The 24,504-nt window shown below is 55.2% G+C and overlaps 7 protein-coding genes across 7 annotated transcripts; 5 read left to right on the top strand and 2 right to left on the bottom strand.

The window, feature by feature from the left end:
- Positions 1 to 6,643: 6,643 nt before the first annotated feature.
- IWZ02DRAFT_492977 (uncharacterized protein) lies at positions 6,644 to 7,116 on the bottom strand (the record flags this gene model as incomplete). The annotated part of the gene is made up of 4 exons (XM_066769891.1): positions 6,644 to 6,761; positions 6,816 to 6,825; positions 6,890 to 6,914; positions 6,967 to 7,116. 4 exons carry the CDS (start codon positions 7,114 to 7,116, stop codon positions 6,644 to 6,646), a joined length of 303 nt encoding a protein of 100 aa, XP_066619922.1.
- A 715-nt stretch (positions 7,117 to 7,831) lies between these two features.
- IWZ02DRAFT_55806 (uncharacterized protein) lies at positions 7,832 to 10,019 on the top strand. Its single transcript, XM_066770892.1, has 2 exons — positions 7,832 to 8,239; positions 8,287 to 10,019. The coding sequence occupies exons 1-2, from the start codon at positions 8,078 to 8,080 to the stop codon at positions 9,976 to 9,978; spliced, it is 1,854 nt and encodes a 617-aa protein (XP_066619921.1). The 5' UTR covers positions 7,832 to 8,077; the 3' UTR covers positions 9,979 to 10,019.
- A 375-nt stretch (positions 10,020 to 10,394) lies between these two features.
- Positions 10,395 to 11,806, top strand: IWZ02DRAFT_55777 (adenylate kinase-like protein cytosolic). Its single transcript, XM_066770890.1, has 4 exons — positions 10,395 to 10,768; positions 10,840 to 10,892; positions 10,946 to 11,100; positions 11,171 to 11,806. The coding sequence occupies exons 1-4, from the start codon at positions 10,609 to 10,611 to the stop codon at positions 11,616 to 11,618; spliced, it is 816 nt and encodes a 271-aa protein (XP_066619920.1). The 5' UTR covers positions 10,395 to 10,608; the 3' UTR covers positions 11,619 to 11,806.
- Positions 11,807 to 12,219: 413 nt separating this feature from the next.
- Positions 12,220 to 13,370, bottom strand: IWZ02DRAFT_55790 (uncharacterized protein). Its single transcript, XM_066770891.1, has 2 exons — positions 13,013 to 13,370; positions 12,220 to 12,881 (listed from the first exon to the last, which is right to left on the bottom strand). The coding sequence occupies exons 1-2, from the start codon at positions 13,192 to 13,194 to the stop codon at positions 12,356 to 12,358; spliced, it is 708 nt and encodes a 235-aa protein (XP_066619919.1). The 5' UTR covers positions 13,195 to 13,370; the 3' UTR covers positions 12,220 to 12,355.
- Positions 13,371 to 13,435: 65 nt separating this feature from the next.
- On the top strand, positions 13,436 to 15,651 carry IWZ02DRAFT_55754 (Scd6-like Sm domain-containing protein). The gene is made up of 4 exons (XM_066770889.1): positions 13,436 to 13,630; positions 13,694 to 13,729; positions 13,785 to 14,022; positions 14,113 to 15,651. Exons 1-4 carry the CDS (start codon positions 13,614 to 13,616, stop codon positions 15,550 to 15,552), a joined length of 1,731 nt encoding a protein of 576 aa, XP_066619918.1. The 5' UTR covers positions 13,436 to 13,613; the 3' UTR covers positions 15,553 to 15,651.
- Positions 15,652 to 17,403: 1,752 nt separating this feature from the next.
- On the top strand, positions 17,404 to 19,530 carry IWZ02DRAFT_435548 (uncharacterized protein; the record flags this gene model as incomplete). The annotated part of the gene is made up of 1 exon (XM_066766450.1): positions 17,404 to 19,530. The coding sequence occupies one exon, from the start codon at positions 17,404 to 17,406 to the stop codon at positions 19,528 to 19,530; it is 2,127 nt and encodes a 708-aa protein (XP_066619917.1).
- Positions 19,531 to 20,397: 867 nt separating this feature from the next.
- IWZ02DRAFT_435547 (uncharacterized protein) lies at positions 20,398 to 22,760 on the top strand (the record flags this gene model as incomplete). The annotated part of the gene is made up of 3 exons (XM_066766449.1): positions 20,398 to 22,237; positions 22,299 to 22,547; positions 22,639 to 22,760. 3 exons carry the CDS (start codon positions 20,398 to 20,400, stop codon positions 22,758 to 22,760), a joined length of 2,211 nt encoding a protein of 736 aa, XP_066619916.1.
- Positions 22,761 to 24,504: the final 1,744 nt, after the last annotated feature.

Here is a 24,504-nt window from a genome sequence, read left to right as displayed (position 1 = left end):
CTGCCTCGGCACCGCTTGGAGCATGACCAAAATCACCTTGATGTTTTCGACTGCAATATGGTTCCATTCTGCAAGCACATATTATATCTGTCTCACTTGCCCCCACTAGAAGGACGCCACACGCCACAAAGCCACAAATGAGGCGCTGCCATCACTTGCTGCCCGTCGGGCACTTGAATGCCTGCCACTGCTTGCTTGCCTGCCTGCCTGCTGGCGTGACCAACCGACTACAACACGACGCCCCCCTTGGCCGACTTTCTTCCACCGCACCACGCAAGCCACGTACCAAACTCTCGACCTCCCTCCATGCTGCTTGTGTTTTGCTGCTTCGCCACCAAAACATTTGCATGGCGAAACAAGAGCTGCCTGACAAGACATGCAAACGGGTAGACTCGGCTTCTCGGCTTACCTTTTGGATATACTGCCGAAGTGTTTGGTTTTCGGGCGTAGTGTCGCGCCGCGACTGCTATGCGCTTTGAATCATCAAGTTCACATTGGTAGTACTCCCATGTCTTTTTTAATTGGCATGCACCGAATATTCTGGCATTGACGCTTCAATCACGACTGCTGTCTTGCTTGCTTTCCCGGGCCGATCAAGTCCGCCGCTCATGGAAATCTCTAGTCCCTCTTTCACATGCCCCCGTCAATCGCTCCCTGTGCTCTGCTTGCTCCACCAGCTCAGCACAGCCCTACCTATCGCCATCCATGCCATCCGTCCATCCACCAACACGTCCCTCGACCCTTTGGCCCTTGGCTAGCAGCCATTCCATCCCGCCGCCGACTGCAATCCTCCCTCCGTCCGTCCGTCCGTCCGAACAGGGCTGAGTAGGACTGGTCGGGGCCTGGGTCGTGTCCGCACTGTCCTCGTCTTCTTCGTACTCGTACGTATAGGTAGGTAGGTAGGTAGGTAGGTAGGTTAGGTGGGTGTCTTGCACCGGACTAGACTGGACTGGCAGGTCTCCCTCCATCTTTCTCCGCTAGGTACGTTCTTACGATTCCACCGTGCGCGCTGCTGTCTTCGGCCGATGCCGTCAGGTCTGTTTGCACTTCCGCACTCGTCCCTCTCTCTCACCTTCTAATTCTTCCTTTTCTTGTCTTGTCTTTTCCGCCTCACAAATCACACATGCACCTACCGTCTCGTCCATTCTCCATCATCCGTCAATCAGCATTTACATCAACTCTTCCCTCCCTTCCTCAAGACCCCCCACATGGTCCCTCTCCCATCCTACCATCCCCAAGTCCCCACCCACCCCAATCCTTCCCATCACTTCTCCACTTCTCCGCATCATCGTCATACACCGACGATCCGATTCCAGCCGTCTCACGTACTCGTCACCTCCCCTTCCCGTTCCTCTTCCTCCCATTCCTCCTCCCCAAAGCAAAGAATGCCATCCACCCCATCCATCTCACGTCATTCGTTCCGCTCCGCGCGCCGCGCCGCGCCGGCTCTGCTCCTTCCATCGTGTCTCGGACTGGACCGGACTGGACGGGCTAGACCCTAGATGGATGGATGGCGCCGCTGCGCTTGCTCTTACGCGCGCAGTTGCTGCTGCTGCTGTGGGGGTGGACTGTGCGTACGTGCGTTTGTGACTGCTGGCTGAGTGAGTGGGTGGGTGAGTGGCGTGCTCGGTTTCTTATGGGGAAGCAGGAAGTGGGAAGTATGCCACGCTTCGCCGCGATAGTCGTGATAACTGACCTGCTGTCTGTCTGTCTGTCCGCCGGTCTTTAACTGTGCATGAATTGGGAGTCGAAGTGGAGTCAGTCGTTTATGTCCTCTGTCGTAGACTGACTGGGCCGGGGTGGGTTGAATTGGATTAGACTGCTCAATGAGTCAATGTTCCTAAGGCTGGCAGGCGGACAAGGGAAATGGAAGGAAAATGAATACATGATTGTGAGTGGTTGGTGAAGGAGGCAGAGGGGTTGGTCGGTAGAGCGATAATAGTTGGGCAAGTCACTCACTTTTAGAATGGCTTGTGTCGTGCAAAACGAAATTGAAGCGCAAACTAAACAAACCGTTAAGGTCTGATAGAGCTATCGCGTGTGGAAACAATCCGTTTTCTTTTCTCTGTCTATTTGTCTGTCTGTCTGTCCGCCAAATCGACCCTAAACAAACTCACAGTTTACATCACCATCACTTATCAAAACAGAGGCGGAGGAGAGCAGCGCCGAGCATTCACAAAACGAAAACGAAAAGGACAGCGTCCAGTCCGCAGACGCGAAATCCACGTCTCAATCGCACTAAAAAGTTCACCAAATTCATCCTCTTCTCTTCAGATTTTTGTTTTCTTGATGAAATCGAAGCCAGACCCAACAAACGAGCGAATGGGGGAGCAGACGAATGCTCGCTCCCCTGCCGCCAAACGCCTCCCTTCCCCTGGACAGAACGCAATATCCCACCAGGCAGGTCGTCCGCCGAGTGACTTGTATCGTGCTTCTGTGGCCGACAGCCTGATAGCAATTGTTCCAATCCAGCGAGCACTCTGTCCAACGCAGCACGCCGCACGACGTCAAACGAATGTGTCGATTCAATCATTCAATCTGAATCTCAATCTGAATGAACGATTTAAGAAAAAAGCAATCTCTATCTACACGACGCCACCGTCTCTCCGTCTCTCCGTCCGTCCGGCCGGTGACCGTCTGTTGCGACTTCCTTTCGTCTATATGTATGTAGTCCCACGCCCAAGCGACAGCGCGACATAATGAGAAAAGGGGAAGGAATGATGTGATCGATTAGAAAACTTTGAGTGCTGACCACCCCACCCTGCCACACCATTCCATGCCGCGTCATGCTCTTCCATTCTATGTCCAGCAGCACCAGCAGCACCAGCAACAACAACAACAACAGCGCAATGGCACGAGCACCGCTTGCTTTCCTCCCCATCATCTTCATCCAAAGGCCCAAACGGGGCGAAACAGCTGCAGTCTCTCCTCCTTGCGTTGTGGATAATGCCGATGTTGCTGTTCAATTACCTTCGAATCTATTCGGGCAGCGAGATATGTATTAGCATGCGCTCCGAGGTTTGTTCTTCTTGTCATCAGACGACAGACAGAGACAGACAGAGCCATGTATGTGAGAAGGAAGGGAAAAACTGAACGTCTTCAACATGGACAAGGAAAGGATGCGGGTGTGCTACAACGAGCGACGTATAAAAGGAAATGGGACAGGGAAGGAAAGAGCAAATTGCAGACAGTGAGAAAGGCGCGACTCACACAGACCGAAAACAGTACAAGAAGGAAAAAATGGGGGTTCGGCAAGTAATGAACAAGGAATGAAAGACGAAGGATATACAAAAGCGTGTAATAGCGACAAGAATGGCAAAAAAGCAATGGCGAGGCAAAAGTATCCCTCAAAGCCAAAAGTTAAACAAGAAAAATGGGGATTCTGATCTTACATTTGCGCCGAGCCCGCGGCCACCGCCGTGCGTCACTTCCATTCGCTGGCGCCCCAGCCAGCTCTTGGGCGTCTCGGCCTTGGTGCGCTGTAACACGACTGTATTGCTCTGCAGCCGGCTCGCCATGTCGTACCACGCGCTCGTCATGAGCTTGTTCTCGCGCCGCAGCGCTTCCAGCTCCTTTTGTACCTCGGGCTGCGCATTGTTAGTGGAGAAGCTCTTGATTTGAAGATGAGGTGCCAGCGAATGAGAGCTTACAGATGCCTTGTCGCCAGTCTCCCGCTTGATCTTTTCAATATTTTGTCGGAGGAGCTTGATTTGCGTCTCCTGCTCGGCGATACGCTTTCGGGACTTAGCATTGATAGATTAATATTGCCAGCGATCTTACCTTGTCACGACTTGCCAGGTCGACAATGCCATTGTGCAGCTTCTTCGTTACCTCTGCGGCAATGCTGTGCTTCATCTGGTCGCTCTCTTCCTCTAGAGCCTCCTTGAACAGGTTCAACTGTTCCAACAGGAGCTTGTGCTCGTTGGACTCGAACAGCTCGACGTCCTCCTGGCGAAGCACCTCGGGGTTAAGGAGTTTGTGACGGAGCAAAGCCTTTTGGTCATCGAGTTCGGTGTCGACCTTCTCGGCATGTTTCTGGAGCTCTTCATGGGACTGAAGCATCTGCTCGTAGTTCTCCTTGAGAGTGTCGTAATCCGCACCGGCGCCGTCCGTCTTTCCGGTTCCAGTGATTTCAGCAAGTTGGTGCTGAAGCTCCATGTTCTTTGTCGAAATGGCATGGACCTTGTTTGTTAACTCCTTAAGTTCTGCTTCGGCAGCGTGGAGCCTGTTGGTCTGGTGGACGAACGGTTCATCACTAGTAGAGTCAGCAGCATTCGGCACCAGTTGGGCTTTGGAACTTACGCCTCCTTCAACTCCTGCTCATCTTGGAGAGCAGCCTGGAGGCCAAGGTTCTCTTGGTAAACGTCCAGATATTTTTCCTCGATCCTCTTGCATCTAGACTCAAGCAGGCTGATCTTCTGTTGAAGCAGAATGACGTCGGCACTCTCGACACCGAAGAATGACCTGCGCATCGATCTGCCATCATCATCCTCTTTGGCAAGCTGTTCCTCGAGAGAACCAAGAGCCTCGGCACCAGTCGCACGGTCTTCCAGCTCGCGCAGCTTGTTCTCGAGTTCCTGATTCGCCTCTTGGTAGCGGTTTGCCATTTCCTTGGCTTGCTCCAGGCGCCCCGTGCATAGCTTCAACTCGTGCTCGAGACGTTTTTTGGCAGTTTTTTGGTCGAAGATTTCTTGCTCGCCGTTGGCAATGGTAACCATATTTTCTTCGTTGGCCTTACGCAGCGCAGAAGACTGCTCTCTCATGGTTTCCAGCTCATCGAGCTGCTCCTTCATCGATGCATAGTCCTCCTGAAGAGCCTGAGACGCCTTTTCCTTTTCTTGCATGGTCTGAATCTTCTTGCGTAGATTCTCGTTTGCCTTGGCCTTTCCTGCAAGTTCGTCGCGCTCTGCCCTGACCATCTGGAGCTCGTCGCGAAGCTGAAGCTTGGTTTCCGCATCAGCTTTGAGACGCTCGAGCTGGCTCTCATATCTGTCGACAGTGTCGCGAGCCTCCACGAGATCCGATTCCAATTGTGCAATGTAGTCACGATCCTTCATCGCCTGTGCTCTTAGCTCGCTTAGCTCTTCGTCGTCTGTGAAGCGCATAGAGCTGCGCCCCAGCTGCAGCCTAGACTCGGCAATCTCTTCTTCGAGCGAGTAGACTCGCTTCCTTGCTTCCTCCAAGTCCTCTGTTGTGTCACCAAGCTTCTGCTTGAGTTGCTTTATTTCCTGGTTTGCTCGAATGAGTCGTTCTTCCCGCTCAAGTTCAGGATCGCGTTGAATCTGGTCTTGGATTTCTGGGTCGGGCTGTTCGACTTCCGGGAGCTCGGGCTCAGCGTGGGCATCCGTGGCCCTCTCCATGTTCTGGATCATTTCGGCGATAGGTGATGCGACGGCGGGTCCGAGCTCATTTATGAACTTTTCCATGAGTTCGACCATGCGGTCACTGGCCTTGGGCGAGTATATGGCTGCAAAGAGGACAGACTTGACGAGCTACAAGCTGTAAGTAGTGGGTAGTGGTTGCGTAAGGTGTACCGAAAACGCACCATGGTCGTCTCCTTTTTTGAACCATCAATGGCAATTGCCTTGAGATCGGTCTTGAGGAGCTGCGCGACGGCCTGCCGTTCGCATTCCTCGGTCAAGTAAGCGGTTACGACCTTGTCGACATGCTTAACTGTACCCGTGTCAGCCTTGACAGCCAAATGTGTGTGAAAGCGCCCTCTTACTGTTCTGCCAGCGCGGAATCCAGCTGTCGGAGGTTTGTGTGGTTGCTTCGGGCAGATTGCCCTTGAAGTACTCTGGGTCGACCTCGTGGAGAATGTGCCAAAGAACCTGGCCATCCTTCAATTCGGCCCACGACTCTACCGGCTTGGACAAGCTGAACCTGTTGACCCAGGCCAGAAGAGCCGTCTCGAGTTCCGGCGAGGTCGTGTCCATGCTGGTCGGAATTCTAGCGGGTCTGGTATGCGTCGAAGGGCTTTTTCAAGAGTTTCGAGCCCTTACACATGGTCGTAGGGCTGTCGGACCACGGAGGAAATGGGGCTGGGCGGCGGGGAGCTCTGAGATGGAGTAAGGTTGTTGTTGAACCATGCGTTGGACTGCGCGGACCCTGACGCGACCTAACCCCTCGACCGGCGCGCATCCCGGCGAAGCCGCATGCACGAGAAAGCTAGGCTGCTCCTGCCGGTCTTGGGCTTGAGCCGACACGGCCAGAACAGCACATTGGCTTGAATGGCAATATGGCTCTTATTTGGTCGTCTATTACCCAATTCATGCCTTGGCGATTGGCCAGCTACAGAAAAGGCGTTTGCTTGTACAATTTTGACTTCACCGCGAGGGCGGCCCGTTCCCGCCTACTGATGCAAAGAATCGCGCATCATCATGCGCGTCTTGTCTCACATTCCACGTTCGAAAGCGCCTCGGGCATCATTTTTCAAAGGAGAATGGGTGTGTCGATTCATAACTTCCTGCGCCTTGTCCAATCATGGTATCCCTTTCCCGACTAATGTCCGTACAACCCAGGGCCGCAACAGCGGGCCAACGTTTCGTTTGTAAAAGCAATGCAGCCGTCAAGAGCGTCATCTCCTTGAATGACTGTAAAGAATGGGCATGGTTCAAATGCTCCTCCAATTTCCAACAAGTGCCTATGGCCTGGCGGAGAATGCATGGATTTGCTGGTCCTCCTCGATGAGTGCATTGTACTCGGAGCCCCAGGATTGGATGTTCTCGAGGATCTTTGTCGGCGCGTTGGCAGCGAAGCCCCTAACGAGCATCAGCTGTTTGCGCAAGCGTAGATTTGTGGTCATAATAACGTACCTGATCAGCTCTAAGAGAAGTAGTAGTATTAGCGCGTGCTACAGTGCGGTGTTTTGATGGGTCCTCTAACTTACTATACTCATGAGTGATAAAGCCGCCCTAAAGCCAATTGTCAGTAGAGCAGCACATCAGCAATGTTCTGTGATCTTACCGCATCGATAATGGCTCTTTTGGCCTCGTCGAGAACCTTTTCTGGAGTATCCTTGGAGTAGCTCACGAGGACGGAGCGCTGAGGCGGCGCGACACTCAGGGCGCAGACGGCGAAGAGCGCGAGGACAAGGGAGATGATGTAGAACTTCATGTTGCAGAGACACAGAGGGAGGATTCAGCAGATGGAGAGGTCAGAGGGACGAGAGAGGAGGAGAGTGAACTCGGGCAAGGCAGCGTCTTTATCTCTTTGGGACTGGCTCGTGGAATGGCTGCTCCTGTCGGTAAGGTACCAGACGTATGTAGGTCGCCCAACATGAGGTCACCGCCAGCAAACATCCAACAAGGGACGGCTGCCTCAGGTCACAAGCCCTTTAGCTAATTTCGTCCTAGCGCCGCCGTCGCCAGGAAACCGCCGCTCGGCCTCCGAACCAACCGACCTCGCCCAGCACATTCCAACCTCACCTGAAGTGCCCACCGGCAACGACGTCTCCCCATCATCGCACCAACAATTTCCGCCTCTTGTTCCTCATCGCAATCGTGTTCGACTTCGCCTTCTCGACCGTCTCGACCCCGTCGTTTTCATCGCCTCCACATTGCACCGCTGCGACCGCGTTATCTGACCTGTCGTTGAACGCGACACCTGCTTTTTCGCCAGTTTCTCATCCCTTCGGGCACGTCTATTTTTGAGGAGGGCGCGCGATAACTGAGCAGGCGGCGTGGAGCTACCTCGTCTTTCCGCGACGGGTGGTCCGTTGAGCTTCAGGTGCTGCTGTCAGGCTGGAGGATACCGTTTTGGCGTAGTGCAGAGCAGGATCAGGTCACTCAATTACACTTCCGTGCAAAAGGCGGTCATTGTGGGCTTGCTTGGAAATAGCTAGCGAAGATACACGTGCTGCTTTTGACCTCACTTTCACCAGCGAGAGACGAGAAGACTACAAATTTTCCTTGTCCCTGATTCACAGCCGGACAGTCGGCGCTGGATGACTTTCGCTTTGAAGCAAAGCGAACAACTTCATCGACGTTCACGTCTCTTGTTAGCAGATATCTCGAATCAGCTTTCTGCCCGACTGATCCAGCACTAACCTTGAACCTTTGCACCGCAACAGCCCATCATGTCACTCCCCTCAGCAGAAGTCGCGGCCGACTTTAGAGAGGCTTTGCAAGACCTCAAGTTCAACAGCAGACCGGAGATTAGCAATCTAACAATCATCGCCAAGGAAAACACTGAACACGCCCAAGCCATCTCGAGAGAGCTGGAAAACCACATCAAGACGGTGAGTGGCTCCTCACATGCTGCCGGTGACTCAACTAATCCATTTAGACCCGGCCAGAGTGGAAGTTGCCCGCGCTCTACGTCTTGGATTCAATCGTAAAGAACGTGGGTACTCCGTATACCGTCTACCTTGGCAGCAATTTATACGACACCTTTGTCAACGCCTACACTCTGGTCGACACACCCACCAGGAAAGCACTCGAAGGTTTACTGCGAACATGGAAGCAGCCTGTACCCGAGTCCATGGACACACGACCTGTGATTCCAGTCGAGGTCACGCGAAAGATTGACAATGTCTTGCTGAAATTCAAGACCGTGGCCATGCAGGCGCAGCAGAATCAGACAAGGTCACCTGCCCCCGGCCAAGACCCGCGCGTTACTCAGTCCCCTTTTGGATACCATCCTGGAAATCCAGCAAGGCAGTCGCCAGCCCAAAACGGAATGCCCTATCCTCCGCCTCCGGCGGTCCCTCAGGCTCGAGACTCTCCCGCTCCTTCTATGACTCTGCCGTTCGGCATACCTCCGCAGAGCGTCCGCCAATCTCCTGTCCCGGGAATGCCTTTTGCGGCACCTCCTGTAGTTTCTGCAGAAAAGATCAAGGCAGACGTGGAGCGACTCGTTGCAAGTGCAAGGGATGATTTTGCAGCTAGCCCGTTCGACGCAGAAAAGCAAAAGAGGCTCAAGACTTTTCTGGACTTGCAGGCTCTACTCAACTCACAGCAGCTTCCCCCAAGTCAGCTCCAGCTAGTCGAGCAGCAACTTGCGCAATTGGGGGCAGCTGTTGCACAGCCAAGTGCGACTGCACCAGTCCCTCCCGCAAGCACGCCTCTGAGACCTCTTCCATTTCCCGGTCCTACGCCTTCAATGATGCCAATTCCCCAAATTCCCCAAATTCCTACTCCCGTCCAGCAGTCACATACACCTGTGCCGACCATGAATGCCGGGCCACCGCCATCACTAGCAGACATGCTCAGGGGAATCCAACGAAGCGCGACTCCTCAGCAAGCTCAGCCGCCTCCGCTGCCAATTCCCGCTGCACCTCCGGTCGCCCCAGCAGCGACGCCTATAAATACCCTTTCACTTCTCGATACGCTTCGCGCTCAGGGCCTGCTTGGTGGCTCGGCCCCACCGATGGCCGCCCCTGTCGCACCAACCCCTCTCCCCGGCAGTATTTCAGTGACCAACGACATTGAGTTGACCAAGGAGTCCATCAAGCGACCACGCCCGGAACTCATCAGCCTCCTATATGAGGCCCGACCTAACCAGTGCTCTACATGCGGCCGCCGATTCCCAGCCACAGACGATGGCAAAGCTATGAAGCGCAGGCACCTGGACTGGCACTTCAAGGTCAAGGATCCCAACCTGGTGAAGCAAGCGATCCACCGCAGCTGGTACATTGGAGAGAAGGAATGGATTGACTACCGAGAACAAGACGAAGCGAAGCCGCCCCCAGAGACCAACGGGATGAACGCCAGCGCGCCCAAGAATCAACAACGTTTCGTGCGCGTTCCCTTAGACGCGGAGCTGGTTAACGCGCCGTGCCCAATTTGCCAGGAAAAATTCACGCCTTCAAGACTTGATGATGAGTTTGTCTGGATGGATGCAATCCAAGTGGGCCCCAAGATCTATCACAACAGCTGCTACGAGGAGGTCTACGGCAAGGCGAGAAGCACACCTGTTTTGGGCAAGCGTGGAGCTGATGAGAGCACTGGCACGCCGTCAAAAAAGATGCACATTTGAGACTTGCATAGCATCAGTTGGTAAATAAGGGATAGAGGCGCAGGGCGTTTGCAAAGGCTGGATAGAGGTTGGTGACTGAAGGTCATTTGGCTTTGGTATAGGGCGTTGGTGGACGATGATGACGAGATGAGGGCTTAGCGCATAGCATGCATGGGTTGAATACCAGAAGAAGCAGGCGAGCAAGAGAGTGCGAGACTTTCTCCTTTCTTTTCTCTTTCTCAGGGGTTGCAGTGGAGGCGGTGAATTGAGCCTCAGGGGGGAAATGATACAATAGATGCAATTGAATCCTAGATATCTCCGACGAAGCAGTTGACGGGCACGACAACCGGGCGAAGGGCCGCTGGCAGACGGAAGGCGGTCGGCGTGGCTGTCCGGCTCGCGCGCAAGCATAGCCGAACCACCGAAGCCTGCCGCCCGCCGCCCGCCGCCCGCCGCCCGCTGCCCGCAGCTGCTGGCCGCAAACAACCCGAACCTCATCTTCGCAGGCAGCTCTATCAGCTTTTCGACCGCCGTCCCCAGCCTCTCCCCAGGCCATAGCCAGAACCCTTTCGCGCGCCTCCCTTACCGTGCGTCTCCTTCTTGCTTGAGCCCAGTCATTGGCATTGGATTCTCACCACACTTGCAGACGCAATGGCTCCGATTGACAGCGCCGTCGAAGACCTCAAGAGCCTGGTCCTGAGGCTCGAGGACCGCATCTCCGTACTCGAGTCCAAGATGGAGGGCAACACTGGCGGCACCCCTGCTCTTACACAGACGATGCGCATGATTCTGATGGGCCCTCCTGGTGCTGGTACGTTGTTGGATTTGCGCCCTCCGCAAAAGCGCCTCCAGAGCTTGGCATGTTAACCGTGTCATCTATAGGCAAGGGAACCCAGGCGCCGAGGATCAAGGACAAGTTCTGCGTCTGCCATCTCGTACGTCAACTCTTGGGGATTATCTGCTTTTGGGATACTGACAGTGGACCCAGGCTACAGGTGACATGCTCCGCGCACAGGTTGCGAAAAAGACCACGCTGGGCAGGGAGGCCAAGAAGATCATGGACGCCGGTGGCCTTGTTAGCGACGAGATCATGGTCAATATGATCAAGTCGGAGCTCGAGAGCAACACGGAGTGCAAGAACGGGTATGGAGACACATTCTTCTCGGCCGATGTCGGCTGATATCAGACGGATTCTAACGACCAATGCTCACAGCTTCATCCTCGACGGCTTCCCCCGCACTGTCGCCCAGGCCGAGCGGTTAGACGAGATGCTTGACGAGAAGAAGCAGAAGCTCATGCACGCCGTCGAGCTGCAGATCCCCGACGAGCTGCTTGTTTCGCGCATCACTGGACGTCTGATCCACCCCGCATCTGGCCGCTCGTACCACAAGATCTTCAACCCGCCCAAGGAGTCCATGAAGGACGACGTGACGGGCGAGCCCCTGGTCCAGCGCTCTGATGACAACGAGGATGCCCTCAAGAAGCGCCTCGTGACCTACCACGCTCAGACCTACCCCGTCGTCTCGTACTACCAGAAGACGGGTATCTGGAGACCGATTGACGCCAGCCAGGAGCCTGGTCAGGTCTGGCAGCAGCTACTCAAGGTCTTTGACGGCAAGCAGAGCGGCAGCCTGATGGCCAAGCTCGGCCTGAGCAACTAAGCGGCACAGGAAAACCCCCGAAACCCCCTGGCAATGCCACAACGAACCGCATCCCTTCCCCTCCCCCACCGACTTGACTGGATTTCTCCTTAATTCTTCTCTTGCAGCTCGGCGCGATTCTTCTGGTGGCTTGAGAGGGTTGAGTCGGGAGTGGGTAGGTGGGGTACATGGATGGATGCTGGCTTGGGAGACACGCATGAATTTCTTTCCTTTGTTCTACACATCGACAGCTTCTTGGACGATCTCGTTTGGATCTACCAGCTGCTGCTCGCCATGAATGGATGGATGGGTAGACTCGGGCTCAATTCGCACACCTGGCCCCGGTCTAGAGAGAGGCGGGAATGTGCATACGGAATCAAATCGGTAAAGATTTCAAATGTACTTTTACTTTCTGCTTCCGAAGTTGGTTTGCCAAGCATGTCAAACACATATCCAGTACATTTCAAATTCTCAGGTAGTGCCTGAAATTGGGCATGGTTCTGGAGCTTGTCTATCTAGTCATTACCTCGCACTCATACGTCACTGCTCTGAGAGCTTATGTGGACCATCTATGAGCCTGACTGATGAGACTGAAATCAGTCAATCGCATCACACGATCCCACTTCATTCCACAAGTCTGCCGGTCGAGCCCGGCAACCAAGCTTCCCCACAACGACAACTGGAATTCCCTCAAGCATATCCCGAGGTATGGGACACCGCCCACCATTGCCGAATCACCCGGCCATACCAGCACCTCCTCATTGCGCACCTTGCGCCTCCGCGGCATCCGGTCTCGATGACGACTCGGACCCTGCTCCAGCAGCAGCAGAAGCAGCAGCAGCAGCAGCCCCAGCCGTCGCGTCTCCGCTGCGCTCCCAGGGCTTGCGCCGCTTGTCCGCCGCGGGCACCGTGCCCTGCCCCTCGAGCACCGTGTCCGGTATCTCCTTGATACCCGGGATGGGCTGGCCGGTCGTGATGAGCTCGACAATGTGCGCAAAGGAGGTCGGGTACGGCGCGTCGTCGGGACCGCCGCTACTCGACGCTGCTGGAGCGGAAGCGGAAGCGGCAGCGGAGGACGAGGATGTTTGGGGTTGGGGCGACGCGGAGGATGAGGGCGGTGCTACGGGTTGGAGCTGTGGTTGGGGCTGGGGAGAGGCGCTGGTTGAGGACGAGCTGGTTGGTGTTACGAGGCCGTTTGTTGTGACGGCGGTGATTGGGGAGGGCGAGGGGATTGAGGCGCGGTAGGCTTTGTAGGCGTCGAAGTCGACGAGGATGTTGAATTTTCTGGTTTTAAAGAGGTGATCAACTATGGCACATTGTAAACTACTCTTCTGCCACCGACGGTGGTGGTACTGTTGTCTCGCATTCCCTATGTGGTGGGGCAAAATGCGGGGTGCCACGATGAAATGACCTACCTTGTGTAGTAGAAGCAACGGGCGCGCAGTGTCAGCTCAATTGCCTGGTCAGCTGAAGGGTTTGATCCAAGGATTGCGCTGAGACCGCCTTGAAATTCGCGGTCGCTGTCCCAAGGATAGCCGTCTACTTGGGCGCAAATGTTGTCTGAAGCTGTTGCCGCTTCTGCTGGTGCTGAGGCCATACTGAGGAATTGAAACGGCTGGGGAAACACGCTGTGGGGCGATGAAATCTTAAGACGGCACCGGAATGTGGAGTGAAGAGCCTGGGAAAACGGCGGCGCTGTAATCTCAAGTGAATTGTTCTGTGCTACGAAAGTTGTTGGCAAGGTTCCAGGTGGTGGTAGAGCTCCAGCTTTCTGTCTCGTGACAGACTCGGCTTAGTCAAAGGTCAAAGCGGAAGCTGAAGCTTGCCCGCGTCCTCGAGGACAACTCGTTTGCACATCCACCACCACCATCACCTCTCCTGACTCTCGACCGCCTCCGACCGCACCCACGCTCGCAGACTCAAAAGCAGCCCCGATTCCTTCCCTCGCCTTGCTCCTTGGCATTGGCAACCTCACTCTATCGCGTCTTGGACACTTTCTTTTAGCCCAGGCCCGCCATGTCCGAGTACATAGGGTGAGTCGCAAGACGCGTCACCGCTTGCCGCGCTCAATTGCAGCTAACAGACTCCTCTCACAGAGCCCAGATATCTCTGATATCCAAGAGTGACATTCGGTACGGCTCCTCTGCCTCCCGTCCGTCGCGCTACGTCATTAACCCCGGCCTCCAGCTATGTCGGAACGCTCCATGAGATCAACTCCGAGAACTCAACCGTCGCGCTTGAGAATGTCACCTCCTTTGGAACCGAGGGTCGCCGCAATGGTGAAGACGAGATCCCGGCGTCTGACAACATTTACGAGTACATCGTCTTCCGCGGCAGTGATGTCAAGGACCTGAGGATAGAGGATAAGGTGGAGCAGCCCAAGCCGGCTCCTCCGCCCATGCCAAATGATCCTGCGATCCTAGGTGTATGTTGGCTTTCTCCCAGCCTTTGATCTGCTGCCATCACGTCTCAAAGCTGCTGGTCCTAGTTACGACCGTACTAACCACCTCTGCAGGCTGCCCGCCCTCCTCAATCGACTCCCCACACTCAGCAGCAAACCCAGCCGCCCAACTTTCCTCCGCAGCACTTCAACCCGCCGTATCCCACCTCTGGCCCTGGGCCTTACCCGCCTTTCAACAACCAGCGCTTCGGACCTCCTGGTGGACCTCCTGGTGGACCTCCTGGTGGATACCCTGGTGGTCCCGGTGGTCCTGGCGGATTTCCTGGCTACCCTGGCATGCCGTATGGAGCGCCTCCAGGCTGGTACCCTCCTCCAGGCCAAGGCTTCCCTCCGGGCCCTCCGGGTCCCTTCTCTGGTCCGCACGCTCAAATGCCCATTGGACCCCCAGGCCCTAACCAGAAGCCGGGCGAGCCTAGCCCAATTGGCCCCAACAAGGACGCGCCGCAGAAGCCAGTTGAGGCGGATGCTGCTCCTAAAGCTGAGGTTCAGGCGAAGAGCAAGACCTCAACCCCTGCTCCGGGTCAGGGCCCAGCTCCAACCCCGCCTGTCGAGTCTAAGCCAGACCCGGCTGCTGCAATGGCTCCTGCTAATCCAACGACTGCTCCATCTGCAGCCCCAACTGGTCCCAAGGGTGCACCCACCGGCCCCAAGAGCAACCGTATCATCCCCGCTGTGCCTCTTGCGACTCCGGGACAGAGGCCCGCTGCGCCAGCTGCCGCTTCCCAACCTTCGGCGTCTCAGTCAGTCCCAGCAGCAGCCGGCACCGTTCCCCAGTATCAAGCTGCCACTGCTGCAGTAGCTGCTGCCATGGCCAAGCTGAAGCCGCCGCAGGGTGCCGCTCAGCCGACTCAGGCCAAGCCCGACAATGACTCTGCGATGCAGAACCTCACTCAGAAGGTTGCAGAGATGCGCGCCGATGACAAGATCCGCCACGGCAAGCAGCCTGGCACTGGTGGATTTGCGGCAGGATATCGTGGTGGACGTGCGCCACGTCGCGGAGGGTTCAGAGATCAGCAGGTCAAGCCGGTTGAGGTTCCTACTACAGATTTCGATTTCGAGACGTCGAACGCAAAGTTCAACAAGCAAGATTTGGTGAAGGAAGCAATCGCGACGGGCTCTCCAGTGGGCACGCCAGGCGAGGAGCCGGAGCCGCTCAACGGCACCAATGGCACAGCGGAGAAAGAGAAGGAGACGGTTGTTATTCCGACGGCTCCATACAACAAGAGCACTTCGTTTTTCGACAATATCTCAAGCGAGTTGAAGGACAGGGAGGATGCGCGAGGCCGTCTGGGTGGTCAGGAGTTCCGCAATGAGGAGAGAAAGAAGAACCTCGAGACTTTTGGACAGGGAAGCGTCGACAACTACCGTGGCGGCTACAGGGGCCGCGGTCGTGGCAGAGGCTACCGTGGCGGCAGGGGATACGGTCGTGGACGCGGCGGTGGAGGCAGAGGCCGTGGTCCTTCTGCTCCAGTCGCAGAGACTGGTGCCTCTTGATTTCCGCTTTTACGCATGCTCGAGTGCTCGCTGGCTTACATGGCTAGCTTGCGCTCTCTTGCCAGGTCTCAAGGCTATTACTTTCTTGCCTTTTCCTTTTCTTTTTCCAGTAACTTCACGAGGAGCAGCAGGAAAACAAGCGAATGCGATAGCGTCCATCGTATCATCGGCGGATGGGATGGTTGAATGTAAAAGACACTATGAAGTCATGGACGATCGGTCATGGAAAGGAGTAGACAAATTTGGTTTTTCTGTTTCTTCATTTGCGTTCTCGTGATCGACTCCGTTGCAGGAGGATTGCTGGTTCGGATGGCTGGCTGGGCTTGATTGAGCAACGGCTCTAAATGATTGATGTTGCGTTGCAGTTGAGAGAGGGGTTGCTTGGAGAGACGGCGGGGAGGAGTTGTGGTTTCGTGAGATGAAGCGCTGCGGCATGGCGGGGACGGTCGGCTTTCATTCTGTCATGGATCGCTTGTCGTGCGACTAGGCACTTCCACCCAAGCTCCTATCTATATTGGTCTCTCTTTGCTTTGACTGCGGTACATGTGCCTGGCCTTTTTGCCTGCTAGCTGCGTTGACAAAGACAACGGCAGCGGGGGGCGGCGATGAGAAATGATGGCGAAGGTACCAAGATGGCAAACCTCGACCCAATTTATTCAAGCTCGACGGAGAGGCAGAATTCATGACGTACTATTCACTCGGGAAATAGCATACTCGGGTAGTCAACAAAATCTAAAAATGGGACAGTGTTGGCAATATCAACTCTTGAAGCGTTGAAGTGTCTGCTAGGGGTAGGGCGGTGGCTCAACACCACAGGCACTACCACGGTCCAGATCATGAGTGCGCCGCGTCCGTGAAGCTGGGCCTCAGAACTTGCCATGTAGGAGCTGTTGGATTTTCGATGGGCTCTGGAGACATTCGTCGCCGTAGGGCCGTTGGACTTTCAAGTGTTTGCAAGCCATCTCGATTTCATGAGCATCATCTCACCTTAATTACACTGCTGCAAAAATCCCTCCGAGAAAACGACTTCACATCACTCTACAGCGTGAGGCGTGAGAGTCTGAGCTCGGTTAGCCCAGCTTTACGAGCTGTCCGCGCTGTTGCTCGTCTTGCTCCTTGAAGTTTTTGCTCCCTCTCTACCTCAACACTATCGTCGTCGTCTTCTGAGCGCGCTGCTTTGTCGCAACGTCCTCTCTCTTCGCCCTCTTCTCTTCGTTACTTTACCTCCACCTCTTTAACACATCTGCTTCCACCACTTCGACCTCGCCCTCTTCAACCCTTACGCTCCGCCTTGAAACAACGTTCCTCAGCTTCAACACACTTCGCACCGTCGCAGCTTCAGCAGGCTCTGAGCTCTTGTCTCGTCGTCGAGCTTTCACTCGTCGCGTTTGGTATTCGGTACTGGTACCGTCTTCGTCTCAAATCCACGCTCACCTTTCGACTCCTCACCGTCACCGAACACATCGCTCGGCGCCTCCCTCTCACCAAAACTTCACCTTCAGCTTCAGCTTATGCAGCGTCGCACCTTCAACTCTCTCTGAGCGCATCGCTTCTTCGCAAAGCTCTCGATCGTCACATCGTTGGCCTTGAGCTTCCCCCTTCTCTACTCAGTGTGTTCAACCTCGCTACTCGACATCTCTTCTCGCCATCTTGGGCTTCAGCTGCAACGCAGAGCATTCAATCGTCCCTGTTGCCAACGAAACCTCCTCGAGCTTCGACTCTTCTCTTCCGACACCCTCGTCAATACCTCTCACCAGGCTTTGAGCTTGAGCTCCGTCATTTCGCCCTTCGTCTCACACGTTTTTCCTCAGCCCGCTTTTCAAACGTTTCGTTCAACTTTTACTTTCCAAAATGTCCAACATCTCTGGCATGGCTACGCAAGTCAATCTTGCTGCGCTCCTCAAGCAGGACTTGACGGCGCTCACTCGCATGCGCGAATTGCAAGGCCAATTCATGAAGGCATGGATTTCGGTGATGGGAAAGGCGGCTCAGCCCAATTACTATGGCACCGGCGCTGACGCCATTGAAAAGTTCCTCAAGAACTCCAAGGAAAACAAGTCCGTCTTCCCTGGCTTGCCATCGGGTGTCATCCTCAAAGCCGACTTGCCCAGCATCCGCGAGTTCTTGAAGGAAGATGCCGTGTGTGAGCTCTTGGTCCATGAGCCAGAAGCCTTTCTCGTTACTTTCCCGAGTGGACATACTCTCGCCATGGTCAACAACGAGGCTGATCTAGCGTCCTGCAAGCCTTCAGACGACACCATCCCTGAGTCATTCACGAACATTGACCAGGCAGTCACCAACGAGACCGAGGACGTCTCCCCCGAGCCCGTCGAGCAAACTCCCATTTCTGAACCAGAGCCGATGGACTCTTCCAACATCCAGTCCTCAGCCTCCAAAGATCAGCCTTCGGGCGGCGCCGACCTCACTGTGGAAGCAGGAGTAGCCAACGACGAATCGTTTGCTTTTGACGTTGAATTCCACACCGGACTCACGCCGGCTCAGGAAGAGTTCTTCTTCTTGTGCCCAGAACTGGAAACCTCGATTCTTGAATCCGAAGTCCACGCCGCACTTGAGGACATCGACCAGTCCTTGACTCCCCCTCATCAAGGTTCCGACGACATGATCCATCAGACGTCGACGCCCTTGCACGACGTCACCGACTCCAACGACCAAATCATCATTCCCTCCGTTGAGTCCGACGAATCCGAAAACTTCAATGGAACTGCCGTGGAGGAGTCTGCACCTGCTCCTACTGTCACTGCCTTAGATGACTTGGACAGCTCCCCCGACAGCCATGCAAGCTCTGTCGACGGACTTGAGCCCGCTCCATATGCCACGCCCGCGAGCAGCTTCACCGGTTCTGCAGACAACCATGGAGCGGCGTGCAGCATGGCCGCGTCTGCTTCTACTGCTACGCCCTCGGACAACATGGATAGCCTTTCGAACAGCGATGGAGCTGTCCCCAGCACGCCCAAGCTAATTCCATATGCCACGCCCGTTACCCATGCCGAACTTTCGAGCAACATCAATAGCCTCTTGAAAGCCGCCTTCAGCACACCCGAGCCTAATCGCTTTGCCACACCTTCTGACGACTTTGACGCTGGGACCGAGGGCAATGAGACTGTTCCCGCTACGCCCACGCCCGCTCCTAGGCCATCGCCCATGGGAAATCGCAACGGCGGCTTGCCATCCTACGGCGACATGGCAAAGGAAGCATTCTACAACTACAGGGCTCCCGACCGTCCTGCCGACATGATCAAGTTTGACCAAATCTACCAGTACGCCGAGGAAAATTACCCTGCCATCAAGGGGAAGGGCGAGAGCTACAAGTCAGGCTTCCGGCATGCGGTTCCGAAGGCGTTTGTCAAAATTCCCAACGAGCGCAAGCCAGATTCTAGCCTTTGGTGGACTTTGGACTTGGTCAACTTCCCTGGCGACAACTCGGCCAGGAACAGGCGCAAGCGTCGCAATGCTGACTCGGTGCCGCCTGAGACTCCTAGCAAGCGGCCCAGGAAGAAGAGCAAGGCCCAGGACGGTGTGCGGTTGTCGGATGGCCAGCTTGTCTACGGCGTGCAGAACGTCCACCAGCCTGTCCTTGGTCTGCAGCAGGGCTTCTTTCTTCCTCAGCAAGGTGGCCAGCAGATCCACCAACAGCGCGATCAGCAGCAATTCCAGCCAGCTCAGGTTCACTTCCTCCCGCAGCACTCTCAGCAGCATTCCCAGCTATTCCATTCTCAGCAAGCTCAGCAGCCTGCCCAGCAGCAGCTCCAGTCGTACCAGACGCATGTAAACCCACAAGTCCAGCAATACATCGACATGAAGACTCATGAGCTTGCTCAGCAGGCCGTTGTCCAGAAGTGTGTCCAGCGTATCGTCGAGGGCCACCACGCCTCAGACATCGAGCGGGGTCTTTGGTACCAGACAGCTCGTATGGGCGCAAATCAGAAAATTCTTGCCGGCCTTGGAGCACTGCCCTAAGTTTTCGGATACCCCTTTGGACGAGCTCTTGTTCCGCGCCTTTGAACGGTCGCCTTCTCATCGTCCAGGAGATTTCACTTGAGTTTTGAGCATACAGGCGCAATTAAGGCGTCATTGAAGCGATTACAACCCAGTTTCTTCTCTTTTCTTCTCCCAGTCATTACTTTCTTCGATTTCGAGCATTCCTTGTGCTGGACACAACACGCGCTCTTTTAAGTAGATCTTCGTCCTTTTTCTTACATTCGCTTTACGGTTTGCGCGCAGCACTGCATTCGTCAGCCCTTTAGAAGAGATACCACTGGTAACGGTAGTCAGCATGGCGGTTAACAATACAAAAGATTTCAGACATTGACAGAAATCGGCCTCTCGACTTTGTGACCAACTTGCCCATGATGTGGTCGTGCGGCCGAGCAAGCACTGGTGGGTAAGTTGACTTAATCGTGGCAGGCATTTCTTCAATCGCATTATTTCGCTTGGCTGAAGTGACAACACTGAAAAGCAGATGAGGTATCCGAACAATTATTGGCCGTGTCAAGAGTGTCGAAATAGGACGTGACGTTGGTGAATGCCAAGACGGGCTATCCCAATTTGGGTAGACCCAAACAACCTCCAGGCCCATGGCGTCCCACCGGCCATGTCTTTGGTCAACGCGTCGCTCGACATCCACACGCGTCCGCACTTGGCTTCAACCTTTGCCTGTCGCTCCGCAGCAACATCCTACCTGACTTTGATCTTCAATTGAAAGAACCCCACGGCCATGGCACCCACAAACTCTCCGGGCCGGAAGCGCCGCGAGAATGAGTACTTTCGCGTCGGCGAGCAGGGAAGGCATGGCATCACCGACGGAGCTACCCAGCGCCAGCGCAAATGCTAATAATTTGTAGAAAAACCGGCGTCACCCTCGCGCAGAGGGAACGAGACGAGGACGGATTCGAAGACCTCGATGGCGTCTTTTCCTCGCCTGAGAAATCGCCGGCAAAGCGCACCACCGCTACAGCCCTCGACAAGACACTCACCTCCGAGGACATGGACATTCAACAAAGTATGTCGGAACTATTTGACTCAGACGAGGATGCAAACTCGCCCACCAATGGCGCCTACAATGCTCTTGTGGACGCGCTCTTGGACGGCTATGAAGGTGATGGTTATACTGAGACGGATTCTCGATTTGCAGGTTCGATGCCTGAGCCCGCCGATGCACTCAGCGCGCGCAAGTCCATACGCCCTGGGCGAAACTCCACATTCCTTCCCCCGCCAATGGGTCGCTCGCCCATCAAGACATCGCTCGGCTCCTCTCCCCGCAGGCAATCTTCCATGGGTCCGCCGTCGATGCGCAGAGCTACTAGAAGCCCGGACCGCGCGTCATCGCATCCGGCAGTAGCGCGCAAACTGGACTTTAGCAGCATCGATGTTGTAAGTGATCAAGGCGACAGCAGTGCTAGCCGCAACAAAAGCGCTGCCCGGCGAAGCATTTACGACATCGAGCCAACCCCAGAACCGGAGCAAGAGCCGACACAGACAGACACAGTGGTAGACGAGGAGGATGTGCCTGCGAATAGTACCGAAGATGAAAGCCTCGTCCCTGTCGAAGACGGCGATATCTTGCCGGTGGTAGAAGAAGAGGAAGACGACAATGCCGAGGAGCCTTCAGAGTTTCCTGCAGCGAGACCGCGCAAGAGACCGGGTCGATCACGCCAAAGTCTTGAAAAGCTGGCGAAACAGGCCGAGAATCAAGTCGAAGCGGACAAGCCCGCGAAACGTGCACCTGGAAGACCCAAAAAGTCCAATCAGTTGGCCTCTATGCAAACCGCAAATGCATCGAACGGATCCGGTTCGCGGGCAGGCCGAAGAAATCGGCTGGCCACAAATGGAGATGTATCTGGCCTTTCTGCCACGGAAAATGAGAAAGAAGCAGAAGAACCCAGTTTGCCAGAGGTCGAAGAGACACCCGAGAAGGCTCCACGCCCTCAGCCGAAGAAGCGTGGACGCCCAAAGGCGACAGCGCCCAAGACAGCAGCAGAGAAGGCTCAGGAGGCGACCGAGTCTTCTGTTCAGGATGTCGATGAGACTGGTGTTGAAGAAGTCTCGGCGCTGCAGCCGAAAAAGCGTGGACGCCCAAAGGGTTCAGGACAAAAAACAGCAAATGCCACAAAGCCAAAACAATCCGGCGCCGAAGACGAGGAAAGACCAGCTAAACGCACAAAGAAAAATACCACTACAACAGAAGCAGTCGCCAAGAAACAACCACCCCAACGTGGTCCAAAGGCTAAACCCCCAACAGCTGGTCCAAGCAACGAAAACCCGCAACCTGTCTTGCACAGGGCCGGATCCATGGCTCCGCCTCCGCCGAAAAGCAATCATATTCTGCGAGCGACGACTCCATTTGACGACGCTGGTGTCAAAACAACCAGGTCAGGTAGAGCTTCGATCAAGCCGCTGGCCAAATATCTGGGCGAGAGAGTAGAGTACTCCTGGGACGGCCAGAATGTGGGAATCATCCGCGCAGACGAGGCAGAGGCACCAAAGAAAAAACGCAAGGGGTCTGGAAAAGGCAAGAAGCGCAAACGAGCGTCATCCGTCTCCAGCGACGAGGAGCCTGAGCTCGAGCTCGAGTCCTGGGAAAAGGGCGCCGGAATCATTGCTGGTTATCTCAATGAATGGGATGACGAGAAGAACATCAGCATTGAGGATGGTGCTCAACAACAAGGTGAGTCTTCAGGACGCCTAACCAAGTCTACCCCCAAATACCATCTAATCGGAAAACGCAGATATTGCATACGCGGCCGGAAAGATACAGACAAGAGACGTAGCGGACACCGAGTTTCGCTATGCCAAAATCGTGGGAACTCCATTCATGGCCGCAGGCATGGTCGACATTCCTCCCAATGGCATCAAGCGCAAGAAGAATTCTCGAAGGATGCACATTGTCTTTTGCGTTCTGGAAGGAAAAGTTACGGCGACAGTTGGCGACACTCAGTTTGGAATCAACAAGGGGGGTGTTTTCGTGGTGCCGCGAGGTGAGTTGTCTTCTCTTCTGCGCTGTCCCTTGACCCCTGTTTTCTCCACTTTGTCGTTTTCTACGTATTTTCCTTTTTCTCCTTTGCGCAGCTGCCTGCATACCAACACTGCACGGCGGAACGGGGCAGCGGGCTACAAGACCAGCATTGCGAGTCGGTGTGCAAGACCACGTATTGTGCGACGAGCAGTCGTTTTATGCTCGTTCCTGGTAGGCGGATCCGAGGGGGCGCGGCGGCGCGATGCGGCACGGTACGGGTCGCATCCGGGGTAGCGGGGTAGCACGACAGGAGGTTGTACCCGGCCAGTCAAGTCTGCCATCTCGGATGCCACCGCGCTCAGGCCCTAGTCGCACAGTCCCGTCCATCGGCGTCCGACTGCTCTTGGATCGAGCTGTGGCGCCGGCCTTAGACGCCCCTGTGGTGCGTGACGGGAGCCGTATGCACTGGTTGTTGCACGACTTTGCGCATCATCTTCTGTTTCCTTGCACTGCAGCAACCAGCGACCATCTGTTCGTTCCATCCTTATTTCAACCCCCTGTCACACCCCCCGGCCGACGAAGCTATCGCCTCTACCCAACGGTCGCCCCACAGCGCGCTTGGCTTTCCATCGAATTGGCGACGAACCGCGGGCCTCCGCGTTGCGACGTGATTTGCGTCACTTGGAGGCTCCTTTCAGTCTGCCCTGTCGCACGGCACGAACCCCTCGCCGTTGCAAGATGAGCTCTCACAGACTGATCGACTGGTTCTCATTGCTCGCTCGTATCTCACACCATGGAATGCGGCTCCATTGCGCACAAACAGCGACGCAACCGATCTGTCATGGCATGCATCGTCGCGCTCGGGTGCTTTCTGCCAAGCGGCTCCCTGCCTGATTTTCCCATCAGCCTTCCTCTCATGTCCAACATCAAGTCTCTTTTTTCTCGCCTGCAGTCGCAACAGCAGTCTGTTTCCGCACCGCTTTTTCGTCTTTCTCTTCTCGCTCTCTTTTGCCCTTCTCGGACAATGTTTCCCTTGGCAATGTTTGTTTTTGTTTGCCAGTCGCTCTCTTTTGCTGCTTTGGTCACATCATCCACACCACACGCTGTTGAACCTTTTGAATGTGCAGAATACTGACCCGATTCGCTCTTGACAGGCAACTTCTATAGTCTTGAGAATATGGAAGATGTTGAAGCGCGCCTGTTTTTCTCACAGGCGTGCGAGGTTCCGTCTGGTACGACACAGGCCGGAGACAAGTCGCAGTGAAGAACGACCGAGCTCCTGACACGGGCCTTGTTTCTCGACCAATCATTTGGAGAGACATGGCGCTTGAGGAGCCGTCATCCGAGCCGCAAGCGATCGATGTTCACGGACGATGACATGATGGAGGGGGAGAAAGGCGGTGCTCCGACTATGAGATGCTGTTGCAGAAGGCCAGGTTTGTTGGTGAAATATTTTGTTGGTCGTTGAGAGATTGCATCAGGCTTGCGGGATTGAGTTTCAGGTCTTTGGGCGTTTGTTCCTGCGTCTGGTTTGTATGATATCCCACCAAAGAACGAGAGATGACGGCGGAGGAATCAAGCGAATGGCCATGCCTTTACCTGGGCTGTCTCAGCATGCAGAAAGTGTGGATACGTCTCGCCGCCGGAGGTTGAGCTGGATCCTCGGAAGCGGATGATTTGGCACTCATTCCCCTCTTCTCGAACTCCCTCCGACATGAATTTGTAGAATGAGCACGCTCGCTCTTGCAAGCACGGTAGGCACGCGTTCAAAGCCGCGTCACCCCGCGTGGTTGGGCATCAGCAATCGCCCTAGCCAGACAGTAAACCAATCTGCCAACTGCACACGCCAACCGTCGCAGTGAGACGAGACGACACGAGGCGAGGCGGTCACTGAACACACGTCTCACATTCCGAACCTACCACCAACAAACAGCAAGAAGCAGGGCAGTAGCAGTCAAGCCGGCGTGTATGTGTGTTGT

This window comes from Phyllosticta citriasiana, assembly GCF_038021145.1.
Source record: "Phyllosticta citriasiana strain CBS 120426 chromosome Unknown IWZ02scaffold_12, whole genome shotgun sequence".
Taxonomy (NCBI): domain Eukaryota; kingdom Fungi; phylum Ascomycota; class Dothideomycetes; order Botryosphaeriales; family Phyllostictaceae; genus Phyllosticta; species Phyllosticta citriasiana.
Note: the sequence above shows the minus strand (reverse complement) of the source record. Positions and strands in the feature narration are given on the sequence as shown.